Source organism: Crassostrea angulata, chromosome 6 (assembly GCF_025612915.1).
Source record: "Crassostrea angulata isolate pt1a10 chromosome 6, ASM2561291v2, whole genome shotgun sequence".
NCBI lineage: Eukaryota > Metazoa > Mollusca > Bivalvia > Ostreida > Ostreidae > Magallana > Magallana angulata.
In genome coordinates, this window is record NC_069116.1 from 61,688,430 (window position 1) to 61,705,492 (window position 17,063).

The following is a 17,063-nucleotide window of genomic DNA, read 5'->3' on the forward strand; positions in this document are numbered from 1 at the left end:
TTCATTGGACATGTCGTGTCTGAAGAAGGTGTGGAAATGGATCCAGATAAAACAGAAAGAGTTATTAACTGGCCGAAACCGAAAACTCCTGAGGAAGTACGAAAATTTCTCGGATTTGTCGGCTACTATAGGCGATTCATTGAAAACTTCAGTCGAATTAGCAGACCATTGACAGATCTCATGCCAACGCCAATGAAAAAGACAAAGAGGAAGACAAAGACCAAAGAGTGGAAATGGGGAGAAGCACAAGACCAAGCTTTCGAGACGCTCAAGAAACATCTGACGTCATCACCTATTCTAGGATACGCCAACAGTTCACTTCCCTATGAACTTCATACGGACGCTTCAGGTGATGCACTAGGAGCTGTACTTTATCAACAACAAAACGGACATAAACGTGTAATCAGCTATGCCAGCAGAGGATTAAACAAAGCAGAAAAGAATTATCCACCACATAAAAGAGAATTTTTAGCACTTAAATGGGCCATCTGTGATAAATTTAAAGACTATCTTTATGGACAGCAATTTACCGTTTTTACAGACAATAACCCAGTTACCTATGTGTTAACAACAGCGAAACTTGATGCGACGGGTCATCGATGGTTAGCAGCACTGGCAGCATTTAATTTCGATATCAAGTACAGACCAGGAAGAAGTAATGCTGACGCAGATGCTCTTAGTCGTCTTCCGATGAGTATCGAGACAGTCCAAGCTATCTGCAATTCTGCTACTTCATCGTACGTAGAATCATTGACTCTTTCATCCGATGTTATACTTAATGATATAGACCCGAGAGGAATGAGCACTGGAAACATTATAGACTGGGAAAAAGCACAATCCTTAGATCCAGACATCCACCATGTCATAGAGTATATGAGAAATGAACAGAAACCGTCCAAGAATGAAATAGGATCAAATCCTCTACTCAGACAGTTCAACCACCTGAAACTGATAGACGGAGTACTTCATCGTGTTACACATATAGATGAAGAAACCAGACATCAACTTGTGCTACCTATCGAACATGCGTCAACAGTACTTGAAGCGTTACATGACGACATGGGCCACCCTGGCAAGGATAGAACTTTATCTTTGATACGTGACAGATTTTACTGGCCAGGAATGCACAAAGACATAGAAACCTGGATTGAAGAATGTGGACGATGCACAAGAAGAAAGACTCCTACCAATCAACGAGCACCTTTAGTGAACATTACAACCACCTCTCCATTAGAATTGGTTTGCATGGATTTTCTGACCTTAGAACCATGTAAAGGAGGCTATAAACATATACTGGTAATTACTGATCATTTCACCAGATTCGCCATGGCCATTCCAACAAGAAACCAATTAGCTAAGACGACAGCAGAGATGTTCTATAACAACTTCATTGTACATTATGGCATCCCAGAAAGAATACACTCGGACCAAGGAGCCAACTTTGAAAGCAGAGTGATTCAAGAACTTTGTAAAATCATGGGTATGGAAAAATCCAGAACTACCAGCTACCACGCCATGGGAAATGGAATGTGTGAACGTTTTAATCGCACACTGTTAAATATGTTAGGTTCACTAGATTCCAGCAAGAAGACCAATTGGAAAGCATACGTCAAACCATTTGTACATGCTTATAACTGCACTCGACATGAAAGCACAGGACAAACTCCATATCTTCTGATGTTCGGAAATAACCCAAGATTACCAGTCGATGCAGCATTTGGTCTTCGAGTGAGCGAAAAAGAACCATCTACTCAATACATCAAGGATCTACGAGAACGAATAATCCAAGCCCATAAACTAGCAACAGCTGCAGCAGAGAAAGCCAGAAACAAGCAGAAAGAGTGTTACAATTCCAAAATCAGAGGAGGTACAGTGAAAATTGGAGACAGAGTTTTAGTGAAGATCGTTGCATTTGAAGGAAAGCATAAACTGGCAGATAGGTGGGAACCAGATCCTTATATAGTTATTGGACAACCTAATGAGAATATACCTGTTTTTGTGGTCAAGAAGGAAAACGGAGAAGGTCGTAGAAGAACATTACACCGCAACCTTCTATTACCCATAGGAATACTAAAGGACACACCTACCCCACAACTCCAAAAACCTATTCCTGTCAAGAGAAAATCGAAAATACTGAAAAAGGAGCCTACAATTAATCCTACAGAACCTTCCAAAACTGATGATTTTCTTGAACATTCTTCAGAAGATGAGTCAGAATGGAGATACGCTGTGATCAGTCAAGAAGAACAAAGTGACAATAATTCAAATATTATTGGTGAATCTCAAGTTCAGACTGAAGCAGACCAAGATCCAGCAGAGACACAAGGGGACGCCCACTCTTCGAGGGACACAGTGAGTGTTGAAGAAGATATCTCTGTGAGGGACAGTACAGACAGTAGCGCTACACAGAGTGAGACGAATCAGGAAGAAGCACCTGATAACCAAGATGCATCTCATACTGAATCCGAAGACGAGGAAACGCAACCAATGGTTCCACTTCGCAGATCCACACGGGAGAGACGATTACCTCTTCGTTATAGGACTGGCGATTTTCAGATTTCGAAGTCGATGAGAACAGCAACACCAGACTGGAAGGAACGAATCCATTGCCTGACATCATTAGCAGCTAGTTCTCCGTTATTAGAACATTTACGACCAGAGGCAGGAAAAGCGATTCTTGCTATTTTGACGTCTAATTCAGTGAAGTGAATTATGTGAATGTCGGGACGACATATTTCAAACAGGGGGGAGAATGTGGTAGAGTGAAATTTCATGAATTAAATATGTTTATTATATTATATGTATTATTGCATAATTTTGGTGATTATGTTCAAATCTTTTTCTAACATGAAAATATTTGAATATTGGTACAGTGTATTATTTTTATATTATTATTATTTAGTCAATGCAATATTTAACAAAACTATTTAATACAGTTATCTAACCTTAATGTAAGAGTCCTATCATTTGTTATTTTTAACTCTGGCAATGCAAAATCTATATTTAGAAGGAATACCCTTTTTCCTGTATTCCTGTATTTCTATTGGATAAAATTGGTCAGCTGTTACTTTATTGGTCATGTGACAATTTTAGTGGGAAATTTCTTTGTTAAACCAGTTCCTATTTGGAAGTCTACTTGTGTATACTTGAAATTTACATTCTTTATCAGGTCAGTTAATTTACAATTTTTTTATACTACCTTATATTTAAATACAGTTTTATTGTGAGATTATTTATAAAGATATCTAAGATATTATATAATTGGCTTAGAAATGAAATGACTAAATATCAGAAAGTTTGTTTAATAGTAAAATTCAGTCTGATCAGTGAGTACAAAGCATTGTAAGTGTATTTTCTTTTCTTAAATTTAGATTATCAACTACAGTATTATTTATACATCCTGAATATTGTTCCTAATCAACCTTTACACCTCATGTGAGGTAAGCATTGTTTAAACATGGTTTAAGCTTAGTTCATGTATAGTTATATATGAATATATATCATAGTATTAGTAGTATTATGAAACTGATTAATATTTCTACAATTTAATTATAAACTCATGTGAAATAAGTTTGACATGATAACATATAGTTCTATTTATACAGATGTGATTATTATTGTTTATTTATGTAATAAGCAGATAATTTAAATATAGACACAAATATTTTTGAGTCTAGTTTGTAAAGAGGAATATTTTCAAATTTTGTCAAAACTACATGCTTGTAGGAGTTATCTTTCCTAACTCGCATTTATTTCATTGCAGGGTTTATTTATACCTATTTTGTAATTTATTACATCAAATAAAGAAGTAAACTAGACACATCTCAACTTTATATCCACAACGGACTTAAGATCGACCCAAATACCCCGGGTTACATATATATACTTTAAACGGGCAAATTTGAAATGACAATCACGTACTCATTTTAAGAGTTTAAATACAAAAAGTGTTGATTACTTTCTAAAAATATTTTATTTACTAATTTACCTCAGTCATCATATACAACCCCTAACGCAGGGGAGTCGACAAAGCTCGAGTATGGGGGAGTCGATTCCACCATTTGTAGTAGTCGATTTTTTCCGCAAAAAATGAGTGGCGTCGGAATCAAATTGAAAGGGGGGGGGGCTAGACTTGTACAAAATATTGACAAGCAAAAAAAGGTCTTTGGAAAGTATAAATTTGCAGAAAAAAATTAGCGCCCCCCCCCCCCCCCCGGGTTCCGACGCCTTTGATATATACCACACGGAAGACAGCGGTAGTCAAACCACTAACGTATAACAAGGGGACTTCTTATTCGTCACTGGTCATACTTTGTGTTGGTCATTGGTCCGAGTGGTCTATGTGTCTTCTGGTACAACTACTATGCTTTTTCTTTCACAACAAAACACGCATTTGTAATGTGATTTTCCTGCCGATACAATTGGAAGTGGAATACATGCCTAGTTAATCGTTGAATTTTCATTAGGCGCACACTGTACGTTTGCGTCTGAATTGACTTGGCTTGTATTCTGCATTTTGAGCACAACTACATGCTTTTGTCCAGCGTATGTCCCTGTTGTGTTAACAAGACTCTCAAGGATTCAGAGATGGAACGTTTTATCTTGCCATTTCATAGTTTCTAGCATGCACAACAACCATCTGTTTACAATATGAAATCGTGCAATCTTAATGAGAATAACATACATTTCATATTTTATAAAAGGTAGTGTTGTGACGGTATATATTTGTCAATGATACTCACAAATATGAGTTATGAGTTGTTAAAAACCTCTAAAGTCTGACGGATAAAATCTACGTCCAACTCGGGCAAGGTACAGGTAACAACTGAACTTTGTTTACAATGGATATATATTTATGTTGTTATTTATGGAATTCCGAACCCGATGGTAATATTCACTACATTCCTCCCCATCATATTTAAAAGGACTGGTGTGTAAAACTTTAAAACATATACGTGTATTATTTCTAATAAATTACTAAGTAACACACTATTAGACAGCTGTTCACAATCAGACAATCCGACTGTAAATAAGCACTCCAAAAGTGTGATATTTCATATATGCAAAGATTAAATCAAAACAGATAACACTGTTATCAAGAGGCATAAAAATATTGGCCTTATTAAAAACTAATACGTGTATTTAAAAGTAATGAACATTGATTGTTCAGTCCTAAAATATATTTGTTTAAGTTAAAACCCTACATTGGTTTGATTATCTAAATTAAAAGATTTCAAGTATTTTGTCCTTCTCCATACCTTCTACTAGGATTTTGTGAATTGTAGTTATTAATTACTAAACTACATTAAGTTTCAAGATCTTAATAAAATCAGACAATGATATCAGAGTATCCGACATCTTTGACTGCAGAACTTAAATCACATTAATTTTAAGTATATTATCTGATAATTCATTAACATTGAATCAAGATTGTATTCGTAAAGTTTAGAAACATGTTATATTTACATCTTTGTTTTTTTTAAGTTTTATTAAACTGGACAACTTCATTCATTCTATCCCATGCTGGTATGTGGTTATAATTAAATCTAATATTTGAATCGGGTATGTGGTTGTGGCCTTGGTTCATTGAGTCGAGCTGACGAATGGCCTATTTCCTCAGCTCGTGAGAGTTTAAATACCCATGTACACTTGATGGTGATCTGAATCTTGAAGATCTGTTTTGACGATGAGAGCAGTTTCTTGCAAAATGCCCTTCTTTACCACACTTGAAGCATTCACTCCCTCTTTCTGAACTGTTTGATCTTGACCTATTGTATTTAATGGGAGATCTTTGTGTTGACCTAAATCTGGGTCTTGACTCTCTCTCTACCTCATTCATTTTCATTCTTTCCAATATTTCTCTCAATAATCTTTTTGTCTCTTTGTTGTCATTTTCAAGGGTCGAAATTCTGGATTCTAGTGATGGAGTTGTTTTGGGAAGGACTTTATTAACTAGTCTAATGTTTACATCTTCTGTGTCGGGTATGTCGTCTTTTTCTTCAAATGTCACTCTTCTAATATCTTTCTTTGTTCCCATGATCAATTTTTGGTTCGTAACTGCACTCTTCATATGTTGAACCGCTTGTCTAAAGTTTTTGGATCTTTATCTAAAGTGACTAATGCAGCTCTCTTTTCCAAACAGCCCCTTAGAAAGGCGTCAATGGTGATGGTGCTTCTGAAGAATTCTGGACTGTCTGGATAAGCCTCAGTGGATAAATCTTCTATCCTTTCTGCAAATTCTTCCAGTGTTTCGTCTGCCTTCTGTTGGATCTCTTGCAGTTGGCGACGAATTATGTGAGACTGGTCCTTCCTCTCAAATCTTTCTTTAAATTTCTGACATAACAACTTAAAGTCCTTTTGTACATTTTCTGGTCTAGAACTAAAGAATTTTAATGCTTTTTCTCTCAAACATTCAATCATCTTGTCTAGTTTTTCTCTCTCATTCCACATGTATTTTTTAGCTATATGATTAAACTGAATGTAGTAAGGCTTCCACTCTGTTTTTCCATCGTAGGTTGACAATTTGGGTGGTGTGGGACTGTTTTGTATTTTTGAACCTTTTCTATCCTCAACTTTTTCACTGATTGTGTTGTGATAGACACTATGTGGGGCCAACCTATTTATGTTTGAGATAAATTCTTCATGCTCTCTTTCTTTTTTCATTTGTCTTTCTCTCTTTTCTATTTCTTTCTCTCTTTGATCTATTTCTCTCATTCTTTTCCTGAATGACTCTTCTCTTTCTGATCTCTCTTTTTCTTCTAATAATCTCATTTTCTCTTTCTGATCTTCTAAGGTCTGTAGCTGTTCATCAAATTCTCTCTCTCTGATTGCCAATTTTTCTTTCAAATCTTCCTCTCTCCTTTCAAACATAAACTTAAACTCATCAGCTATTTTATCTCCTTTTTCTCTGGTTGTTTTCACACTTTTTTGCCAAAATGATAACTCTTCCTCTTTTTCATCTAACATACGGTCTTTTTCTTTCAATTCATCCTCTCTTTCTCTAATAACATTCTCTCTTTCTCTAATAACATTCTCTCTTTCTCTAATCATTTCTTCTTTCCCAACAAGCTCTTTTTTCAACCTCTCAATCCTTTTCAATAAATCTATTTCTTTCATGTTTACCTCAAAAGGAGTAGCCATGATCTTGATCTTTTACTCCTGTATACACCTACCCAGTACTGATCTTAATATACGTATGAACTAAATCATCAGACAATCCGACGAAATAGTCAAGTTGTAGTTGATCTTAATAAACAACTTGTAAGTGTATACTCGAAAAAAAATATAAGAAAAGAAAAACAATAGGAAAAAAATATCAAAATAAACAAGAAAAGCAATACAGTTCTTTCAAAAATATAGAATATTTTAATTGAAATGAATAACTATCTTCCCGATCGAATTTGGAAGACAAGAAAAAAAAAATTAATTATGGCGCCAAAATGCACGAACTAATGTGCGGGGTATTTAATCTGAAAAATAATCAGACATATACAAACACTTCTGACACCAATGTTGTGACGGTATATATTTGTCAATGATACTCACAAATATGAGTTATGAGTTGTTAAAAACCTCTAAAGTCTGACGGATAAAATCTACGTCCAACTCGGGCAAGGTACAGGTAACAACTGAACTTTGTTTACAATGGATATATATTTGTTGTTATTTATGGAATTCCGAACCCGATGGTAATATTCACTACAGTAGTAGAAAACGCATATCAAATAATTTCAAGTTATTATTAGCAAATTTTTAATTATTAAGAAAAGAAAATACATTTTAACAATGTATATTATTAAGTATAAAAAGAAAATTACATTTTAACAATGTAAACAAAAAAGATAAACAAAAAAAACCCGACACGCGTAGGATTCGAACACCCGCTTTTAAAGTGACATATGTTTAAAGAACTCCTCGCTTACCACTACACCACCGATTCGCTTATTTTGAGGGTATAATATGCACCCCTGCGAATGTGTTCGGAATGTTTTCTTTATCGTTGCTAAGAATGTAAGAATGTAATAAATCCAGAGGTGCTCGAATGAAAGTTCACGAGACTTCACCGAGATTTGTTTAGTTCCTGTGAAATTTCGAGCGGAAGTATAAGTGTTCGGATAATATTCTCAAAATACGTAAGTACTGGTCGATTTTCATATCATATCCTACTTTGATTTATGTTAAAACATCAACATCTTTTAAGATGTATGTCTTATTTCACCATCTAGCGGTTTTTAAATTAAACGATGATACTCGAAACAGAGTTATCGTTCGTGTTCAACCACGTGTAGAGTGGTTGATAATATAAACATTGGGTTGCTTAATAAAATCATAGCCATGTTTGATGCTTGTGGTGTGCAATACCATGTTTTTAAAAAAAATAATGGGTGAATGTTTTGCATAAAAACTTAGTATATCGAGCCATTTTCAACATTCTGCATAAAATAGTACAGTCTGTTTCACTATTAGTGTTATTACTATGTCAGGCGCGGATTGAAAATTAATTCTTAGGGGGAATGTCTACTACGCATGTTAATTGTCGCAACAGCAGAAGAAAAAAAAACTACTTTTGTATTGTCACATTTATTTCTAGGACCATTTTACCCACCAATTAATGAAGATAAAGTTTAAAATCAATAAACCTCTAGAATTTATATTTGACTACAAGTACCTACTAGATTCTCTAAAATAGCTATAAACACGAGGAACGATTTTTACTGCGAAACTGAAAGGGTCAAATAAAACCACGTGATTTAAAATTTAAATGACAATAACATTCGCAGGGGTGATATAGCTGATTCTATTGTTAGCAGTATTACGCAAACAACTATTTGCTTACCAAAAAAAAATATCTCTGAAACAACATGAACAAATCTGCCCCCCAAAATATATTTTTTGTGAAAATTTGGAAAGATGGGCATCAATGTTTTTTAATAATAACTTTTTTAGATTTAAATAGTTGCTGATTAACAAAGGATGAACTACTTGATTTGAATCTTTTAATATGATATTACAGGAAGTTAATCATCTATACTTATCACTGTTATCATAATTCATAATAATTCTAAAAGCATCAATATCTAAAAAAAAGTCATTTTCCATGTAGAGAGGTCGACCTTTTACACGCACTCGTTCAAACAATGTTGGAACTTCAATTTTCTCTATGTCATTCTTGGTGAATTTCATGTCTTTCTTTGTTCCAATAAAAGTCATTGTCGTTGCTGTAAATGTCTTTGTTTGTCGATCATAATATAGAGCAATGACATAGCGATACACCAACCAATGGATGATCACTGGTTGAAGAAAGATGAAGAAGCCGGCAACCAGACCACATAATCCCTGGAAGAAGGGGGGCAGCTTCTCCGCTCGCATGACCAGGAATGGAAATAAACTCATGCATGTCACACTGGAGGAAATGGAGAGTATCTTCAGGCCGCGAACTCTGCTACCAAAAGGCCCATAGTACACCAGTTTCCCTTTCTTAGGATCATTTAGTAAGAGTCCAGAATCTTCATGCTTCTCGGCTTTAGTGGATACAGGCCGACATCCATGCAATGACAATGCACAACATGGACTCTGCCATGGATTATGACCAGGAAAAACTTTTCCATTCACCGTACATCCTGAGAGCCTCCTAGAGGGTTGTATTGTATTTGTTCTGACACATAGGGACCATGGCAAACTGACGAGTCCCTTTAATAAAACCAAATTCAAAGATTAAACTGAGTGTATCATGCCTTATTCAAAATAATTTACATAAAATTTACATTATAATTAATAAAGTAGCTTCAAACAGTGCAAAGCAAACAAATGTGCTCTAAAATGCAAGTTGCATCAGTTAGGTGGTCTGTGTTAAACGTGTTAAATGCGACAACCTTTGGAAAGCAATATTCTGTAAAAATCAGTATGTTGACCCCAAGAAGTTCAGGATCAATATTTTAAACATCAGAGTTACAAAAACCTATAATTACCTATTACTTGCTCACCAAAAGTTGTCACATCTTCTGTATTTTAATGCAGATTAAGTTAACAGAAGTTTAAATATATTCTGGCAACATTAAATGTCCCTGTTTTCACAATAAAGTCAGTATATTTCATCTTGATGACTTATGCCAAACTGTTCCACAAGCAGGACTGTGTAGGTTGATTTTGAAATTACATCTATACACAAGACACAGCATCTTGTTCTCTCCCTTTTTGGGTAAGTATTATACACATAGTAACATTACTTTTAATTATACATGTACCATAGTCACAATTTCATAACTCATATCTCTCGACAAAAATAACTTTATATTTCAATCTACATAGCAGATGAGAAAATTCGGTCTGAATAACAGGTGACGAAGAACCTAAATTAATCCAGTGTTATACAAACCTTCTGAAGCTTTGCATGAGAACTCCTAATCCAAAAGCAAAAACTCCGATTCATATTTTACGTGACAATATCAATTTATATCTTCATTGTTCGTTAATTTTGTGGAGCCCGACAGCAGGAGCAAGGCTCAGGGTCGTTAATAATAATGCGGATCTCGAGCCCGGCTGAAATATTGCTATGCCTCAATACAATTTATTTAGGCCTTAATTAAGCTTTAAATTAATTGAAAATCCGCAATAGGCGAATGTTATACAGTTTTTAATGTATGATGCCAATAGACGAATGTTACACAGTTTTTTTTGTTTTGTTAGGGACGTAAACATTTTATTGAAACTCTTTTACAATTTCACATGGTACCAAAAAAATTAATATATAGCATAATATTTTGCAAGAGAGTTATATATGAGAGAGAAAGAAAAAAGAGAAAAAAGACAGACAGGCAATCACATCATGTACACCAAACATAAAACACCTCTGTATACAGGTATATTTTACTTAATATAATGATTGTCACCGGGTGAACAGGTGTGTGACTGTCAGTCAATATATCGGGTCTCAATAGCTCAGTGGTTAGAGCACTGGCACGAGTTTTTGGCGCTTAAATGGGCTGTGTGTGATACGCTCCATGACTATTTTTATGGGAATCAGTTTGAGGTCATTACGGATAATAATCCTCTGTGTACATATCTTTACAAAAGCCAAACTCGATGCTACAAGCCAAAGATGGGTAGCTGCTCTTGCTAACTATGATTTTAAAATTTCTTACAGGGGTGGACACCTTAATAGCGATGCTGACGGATTGTCACGCAAACCAATAGTCTTTAATGACAGAGCCAGTCAGTTATGGCATCTGAGTGTAACCATGGATGTATTTCCTTCATCGGCAGAGGATGAGATGAATTCGTATGATACATTCGTTATCAACGACTGGAGACAGGAGCAGTCCCAAGACAAGACAATTGGGCGAGTAATAGACATCATGAGAAGTGGTTTAAGACCAAGAGGAGAAAGTGTCAAGAGGGAACCCTTGCAGTTGCAGAAGTTACTTAGAGTGTACAGGAAGTCGGAACTGATTGAGGGAATCTTGTACAAGACCTCTTCACATGATTGTCAGCAGATAAAACAAATAGTATTGCCAAAGTCCCTGAGAGAGGTAGCCCTACGTGGCATACATGATGATGTTGAACATCCAGGTGATGACAAAACATTATGGCTTGCTAAGCAATGGTACTAGTGGCCAGGAATGGAGTTTGAGATCAACCAGAAAGTTGAGATTTACTTTCTTTGGAACAGTCGAAAGGTGGATACGAGAACATTCTACATTTCACTCGGTTCGCCCAAGCCATCGCCTGTAAAAATCAAACTGCGCATACAACAGCTAAAGCATTACAATGTATATGAAAATTTCTTTCTTCATTACAGTTTCCCAGAGAAAAATTTCAGAGAACAGGATAGGAATTTTGAGTCGAAAGTTATTGAACATCTTTGTAAAATTTTTGGGATAAAGAAATCGCGAATGACTCCTTAACATCCCATGGGAAATGGTTCGACAGAACGTTTCAATCAAACTCTTATTAGGATGCTCTCAACATTAACAGAGGAACGGAAGGCAGAGTGGATATCTTTTGTAGCACCACTTGTTCAAGCATACAATTGCACAAGGAGTGATGCCAAGGAGGGTATAAACCACATTATCTAATGTTCGGATGGCATCCCCGTTCACCAATTGATGTTTTCTTTGGTATGGATATCAACATCGAGAAAGGAGATCATCCAACCTATGTCGCCAAACTCAAGGATCGGATGGCATCTGCCTATTCTTTGGAATCGAAGGAAGCTGAAAGAATTGTCAGCAAGAATAAAGAGAATTATGTTCAAATTTGCCAAACTTGAGATTGGAAATACGGTGTAGTGAGGAAAGTAGGAATACAAGGAAAGCACAAGTTGCCCGACATTTGGAAATCTGAAGTTTACAATATTCGGAGTATTCCAAATCCAGACATCCCTGTGCTTAGAGTAAAATGTGAATCAGGAAAAAAGCATTAAGACTTTGCACAGGAATATGCTCTTGCCATTCAATGCCATTCCCTCTGAAAACATTGATATGCCTGCAGTACCAGTGTTGAAAAGGAAGAGTAGAAGTCAGGATGCTGGTAGATCATGTGAAGAGGACATATCTGATGATGATAGATCAGGGGCAGCTCAGAAGTCTGACTCTAGCAGTTCAGAAATCAAAACAACCAGAGTACTTAGGTCATCAAGAAACCCAGAATATCTGTAAGACAAACTGAAATTAGCAAGATTGAGACCAAAACTAATCATGAGTTTTCGTCATTTCAGATCTCCAGTGTTCTTAAACCTATCGGTACCTTGAATGGGATTGATTACAATTCATCCAATGAAATCGATGAAACGACAAGGTCATCAGGTCGAGTAGATGATACCATGCGTGAACAGAGTACTAGGTTATCAAACCGTAACTATCGCGTTTTTCGGCGACAAACTGATAGAATTCGAAAACGTCATGATCGCTATGGATACTGGACTAGGTAGTGTTTTATTCCTTAAACTGCTTTTATTCTTCATGATTTTATGATGCAGTTTTCAGGTTTTTTAAATTGAAATCACTAATCATATTTTATGCCGACTCTCAGGGTAGTGTAAAAAAAAATACCAATATAAAAAACCCATAAACCCCACTATCTCCCTGATTGTAAACTTAATCCATGTTATTTTCTGAACTATTTGATGTGGATGACTCTTAGGTTTTAATGCCCCTGTTTTCTTAATTTTAAGGGTCTCCAATTTGCATTTGTGTATCATGATATGAAGATTATCACCCATTTATTGTGTTGTGGGTCCCGCTCTGACATTAGTTGTAAAACTGTAATATTAGTGTTGTTGTAAGATTTACAATATCTGAGAAGAAAGTTATCTTCCTTAGGAGATTCTGGTGTGTTAAGGGTGGTTAAATGTTATTTTGATCTTGTGTTCAGTGTTTTTGATGTTTCACCTTTGTGATCAGACTGACCGAGGCAGCTGAATCATTTGGTGACATGTGTATTTGGCTTAATTTTGCGGAATTTGAGTTTTCATTGTTGTTTGCTATATTCTATTATGTTGAAATTATGTTGTTTTATTTTAGTGTTAAATCATATTTCCTCTTCATGCATAATGAAGCTTAGTTTAATTTCCTGAAATGTCAGGAGCCATTTCAATGAAGAGGGGGAATATGTAACCAGATATATAATTTGTATATTAAATTACAGCGTTAGCGTGTTTGATTGATATAAGGGTTTAGAGTGAGTGATTATGTATGAGAATTTAAAATCTGTAACGTGGACAACGACAAGACTGGACAATAGGGTCACATGACTAACTCTGCACGCACCCTTCCCCGCCAAAATCTTATACCGGACTGTCACTCTCCGCCTAGCCCTTGAACGGGTCAGAACTGTACATTGTATAGCAATATACTTAAGCATTAGGATCGTTTGTCCCGTTAAGAATTAATGTAATTAATTATAGTTCATTTTAAATTGTTATATTACTGTTTCATTTTCATTTTCCAATGTGTATGTTTGTCTGTGTCGAACCCTAACCCTAACCCTGTCTTGTCATTTGTGTCTATTCTTTGTTATTCGTATATATAATTACAAAATTTCAGGTTTATTCTGTATTAATAAATATTTAACAACGACCCAATCTTGACTTATTTCAACCACTGGCTACATGATAGTTGTAATGAATATTGGGTTCTCAGGTACTATAATAGCTATTATATATAAGCTACCTACAGTAAATCACAAATTGCTTTCCAATTTCTTTCATATTCTGAATATTTGCAGTTTTTTAATAGCATACATTTCTGAATAAAGAAATCTGTCAGCAATTATGCTACTTAAACTTAAAAAAGTCAAATTTTTGGATAGGTTTGAATTTACAGGAAAAAATGTATTGTTTTACAATAAGTATCAACAAGTTCTAAACTCTGTATAATTCATTATTGTTGTATTTACCGAAAAGTATGCTACTTTAATTTTGTTACACAATTTTATTGTATGATACCAATAGACGAATGTTACACAGAATTTTATGTATGTTACAAATAGACGAATGTTGTACAGTTTTAATGCATGGAACACATAGACAAATAATACACAATTTTGAATGAATGTTACAAATAAAAGAATGTGGTGTGGGTAATTGAAGGCACATATGGATTAATTGTATCCACTTTTCAGTGCAAGAAAAGTTTTCTAATGTAGACACACATAGACGAACGGTAAACACATTAGTCTATGTATAGCACTTAAACATGTATTCAAATTAACGGAACGGTACAATAAATGTATGTATGTTACACATAGGTATATAATGTACCATAAATGGTACACTTAGACGAATAGCTCACTGATTTTGATGTTTGATAAACAGTTGTTAATGTTTGGTTTACAGGGTTTTAAATGTATGTAGCATATGGACGGAGTGCGCACAGTGTTTATGTATGGAACACACAGACGAAGTGAACACAGTGCTTATGTATTAAACACACAGACAAAGTGAACACAGTGCTTATGTATTAAACACACAGACAAAGTGAACACAATGTTTATGTATGGAACACACAGACGAAGTGAACACAGTGTTTATACATGGAACACACAGACAAAGTGAACACAGTGTTTATGTATGGGACACACAGACGAAGTGAACACAGTGTTTATACATGGAACACACAGACAAAGTGAACACAAAGTTAATGCATGGAACACACAGACAAAGTAAACACAGTGTTTATGTATGGGACACACAGACGAAGTGAACACAGTGTTTATACATGGAACAAACAGACGAAGTGAACACAAAGTTAATGCATGGAACACACAGACAAAGTAAACACAATGTTTATGTATGGAACACACAGACGAAGTGAACACAGTGTTTATACATGGAACAAACAGACGAAGTGAACACAGTTTTTATGTATGGAACACACAGACGAAGTGAACACAGTGTTTATACATGGAACACACAGACAAAGTGAACACAAAGTTAATGCATGGAACACACAGACAAAGTAAACACAGTGTTTATGTATGGGACACACAGACGAAGCGAACGCAAAGTTAATGCATTGAACACACAGACGAAGTGACCACAAAGTTAATGCATGGAACACACAGACAAAGTGAACACAGTGTTTATGTATGAAACATATAGGCGAAGTGAATGCAAAGTTGATGCATGGAACACACAGTGAACATAGTGTTTATAAATTGGAATATACAGACGAAGTTAACACAAAATTAATGCATGGAACACACAGACGAAGTGAACATTGTGTTTATGCATTGAAGATACAGACGAAGTTAACACAGTGTTTATACATGGAATATACAGACGAAGTGAACACAGTGTTTATGTATGGAACACACAGAGGAAGTGGACACAGTGTTTATGTATGGACACACAGACGAAGTAAACACAGTGGTAATGTATGGAACACACAGAGGAAGTGAACACAGTACTAGTGTTTATGTCTTGAATATACAGACGAAGTAAAAACAGTGTTTATGTATGGAAAACACAGACGAAGTAAACACAGTGTTTATGTATGGAACACACAGACGAAGTGAACACAGTGTTTATACATGGAACACACAGACGAAGTAAACATTTTTTTTACATGAACACACAGACGAAGTGAACACTGTGTTTATGTATGGAACACACAGACGAAGTAAACACAGTGTTTATGTATGGAACACACAGACGAAGTAAACATTTTTTTTACATGAACACACAGACGAAGTGAACACTGTGTTTATGTATGGAACACACAGACTAAGTGAACAGTTTTTTTTACATGAACACACAGACGAAGTGAAGACAATGTGTATTTATGGAACATAAAGACGATGCATGGAACACACAGACAAAGTAAACACAGTGTTTATGTATGGGACACACAGACGAAGCGAACGCAAAATTAATGCATGGAACACACAGACGAAGTGAACACAGTGTTTATACATTGAAGATACAGACGAAGTTAACACAGTGTTTATACATTGAAGATACAGACGAAGTGAACACAGTGTTTATGTATGGAACACACAGATGACGAAGTAAACACAGTGTTTATACATGGAATATACAGACGAAGTGAAGACAGTGTTTATGTAGGGAACACACAGAGGAAGTGGACACAAAGTTAATGAATGAAACACACAGACGAAGTGAACAGTTGTTTTACATGAACACACAGACGAAGCGAACACAGTATTTATGTATGGAAGATAGAGACGAAGTGAACACAGTGTTTATGTATGGAACACACAGACGAAGGGAACACAGTGTTTATGTATGGAACACACAGACGAAGTAAACATTTTTTTTACATAAACACACAGACGAAGTGAACACAGTGTTTATGTATGGAACACACAGACGAAGTGAACAGTTTTTTTTACATGAACACACAGACGAAGTGAAGACAGTGTGTATGTTCCATAAATACACACTGTCTTCACAGACGAAGTGAAGACAGTGTGTATTTATGGAACATACAGACGAAATGAATACAGTGTTATGTATGGAACACACAGAGGAAGTGAACACAGTGTTTATGTATGGAACACACAGACGAAGTGAACACTATTTTTATACATGAATTATACAGACG

The 17,063-nt window shown here is 35.5% G+C and overlaps 2 protein-coding genes across 2 annotated transcripts; both read right to left on the reverse strand.

Annotated features, from left to right (window-relative positions):
* Nucleotides 1-6,066: 6,066 nt before the first annotated feature.
* LOC128187661 (chromosome partition protein Smc-like) lies at nucleotides 6,067-7,140 on the reverse strand. The gene is made up of 2 exons (XM_052858068.1): nucleotides 6,731-7,140; nucleotides 6,067-6,616 (listed from the first exon to the last, which is right to left on the reverse strand). Exons 1-2 carry the CDS (start codon nucleotides 7,138-7,140, stop codon nucleotides 6,067-6,069), a joined length of 960 nt encoding a protein of 319 aa, XP_052714028.1.
* A 1,839-nt stretch (nucleotides 7,141-8,979) lies between these two features.
* LOC128188920 (transmembrane protein 70 homolog, mitochondrial-like) lies at nucleotides 8,980-10,535 on the reverse strand. Its single transcript, XM_052860245.1, has 2 exons — nucleotides 10,376-10,535; nucleotides 8,980-9,690 (listed from the first exon to the last, which is right to left on the reverse strand). Exons 1-2 carry the CDS (start codon nucleotides 10,427-10,429, stop codon nucleotides 9,022-9,024), a joined length of 723 nt encoding a protein of 240 aa, XP_052716205.1. The 5' UTR covers nucleotides 10,430-10,535; the 3' UTR covers nucleotides 8,980-9,021.
* Between the last annotated feature and the right edge of the window lie 6,528 nt (nucleotides 10,536-17,063).

Coding starts and splice junctions, on each gene's coding strand:
- LOC128188920 (XM_052860245.1), bottom strand. CDS start 10,429: ATGAATCGGAGTTTTTGCTTTTGGATTAGGAGTTCTCATGCAAAGCTT. Junction 9,691..10,375: donor CTCATGCAAAGCTTCAGAAG/GTTTGTATAACA, acceptor GTTTTATTAAAG/GGACTCGTCAGTTTGCCATG.
- LOC128187661 (XM_052858068.1), bottom strand. CDS start 7,140: ATGGCTACTCCTTTTGAGGTAAACATGAAAGAAATAGATTTATTGAAA. Junction 6,617..6,730: donor GAGAGATCAGAAAGAGAAGA/GTCATTCAGGAA, acceptor AAACATAAATAG/GTTGGCCCCACATAGTGTCT.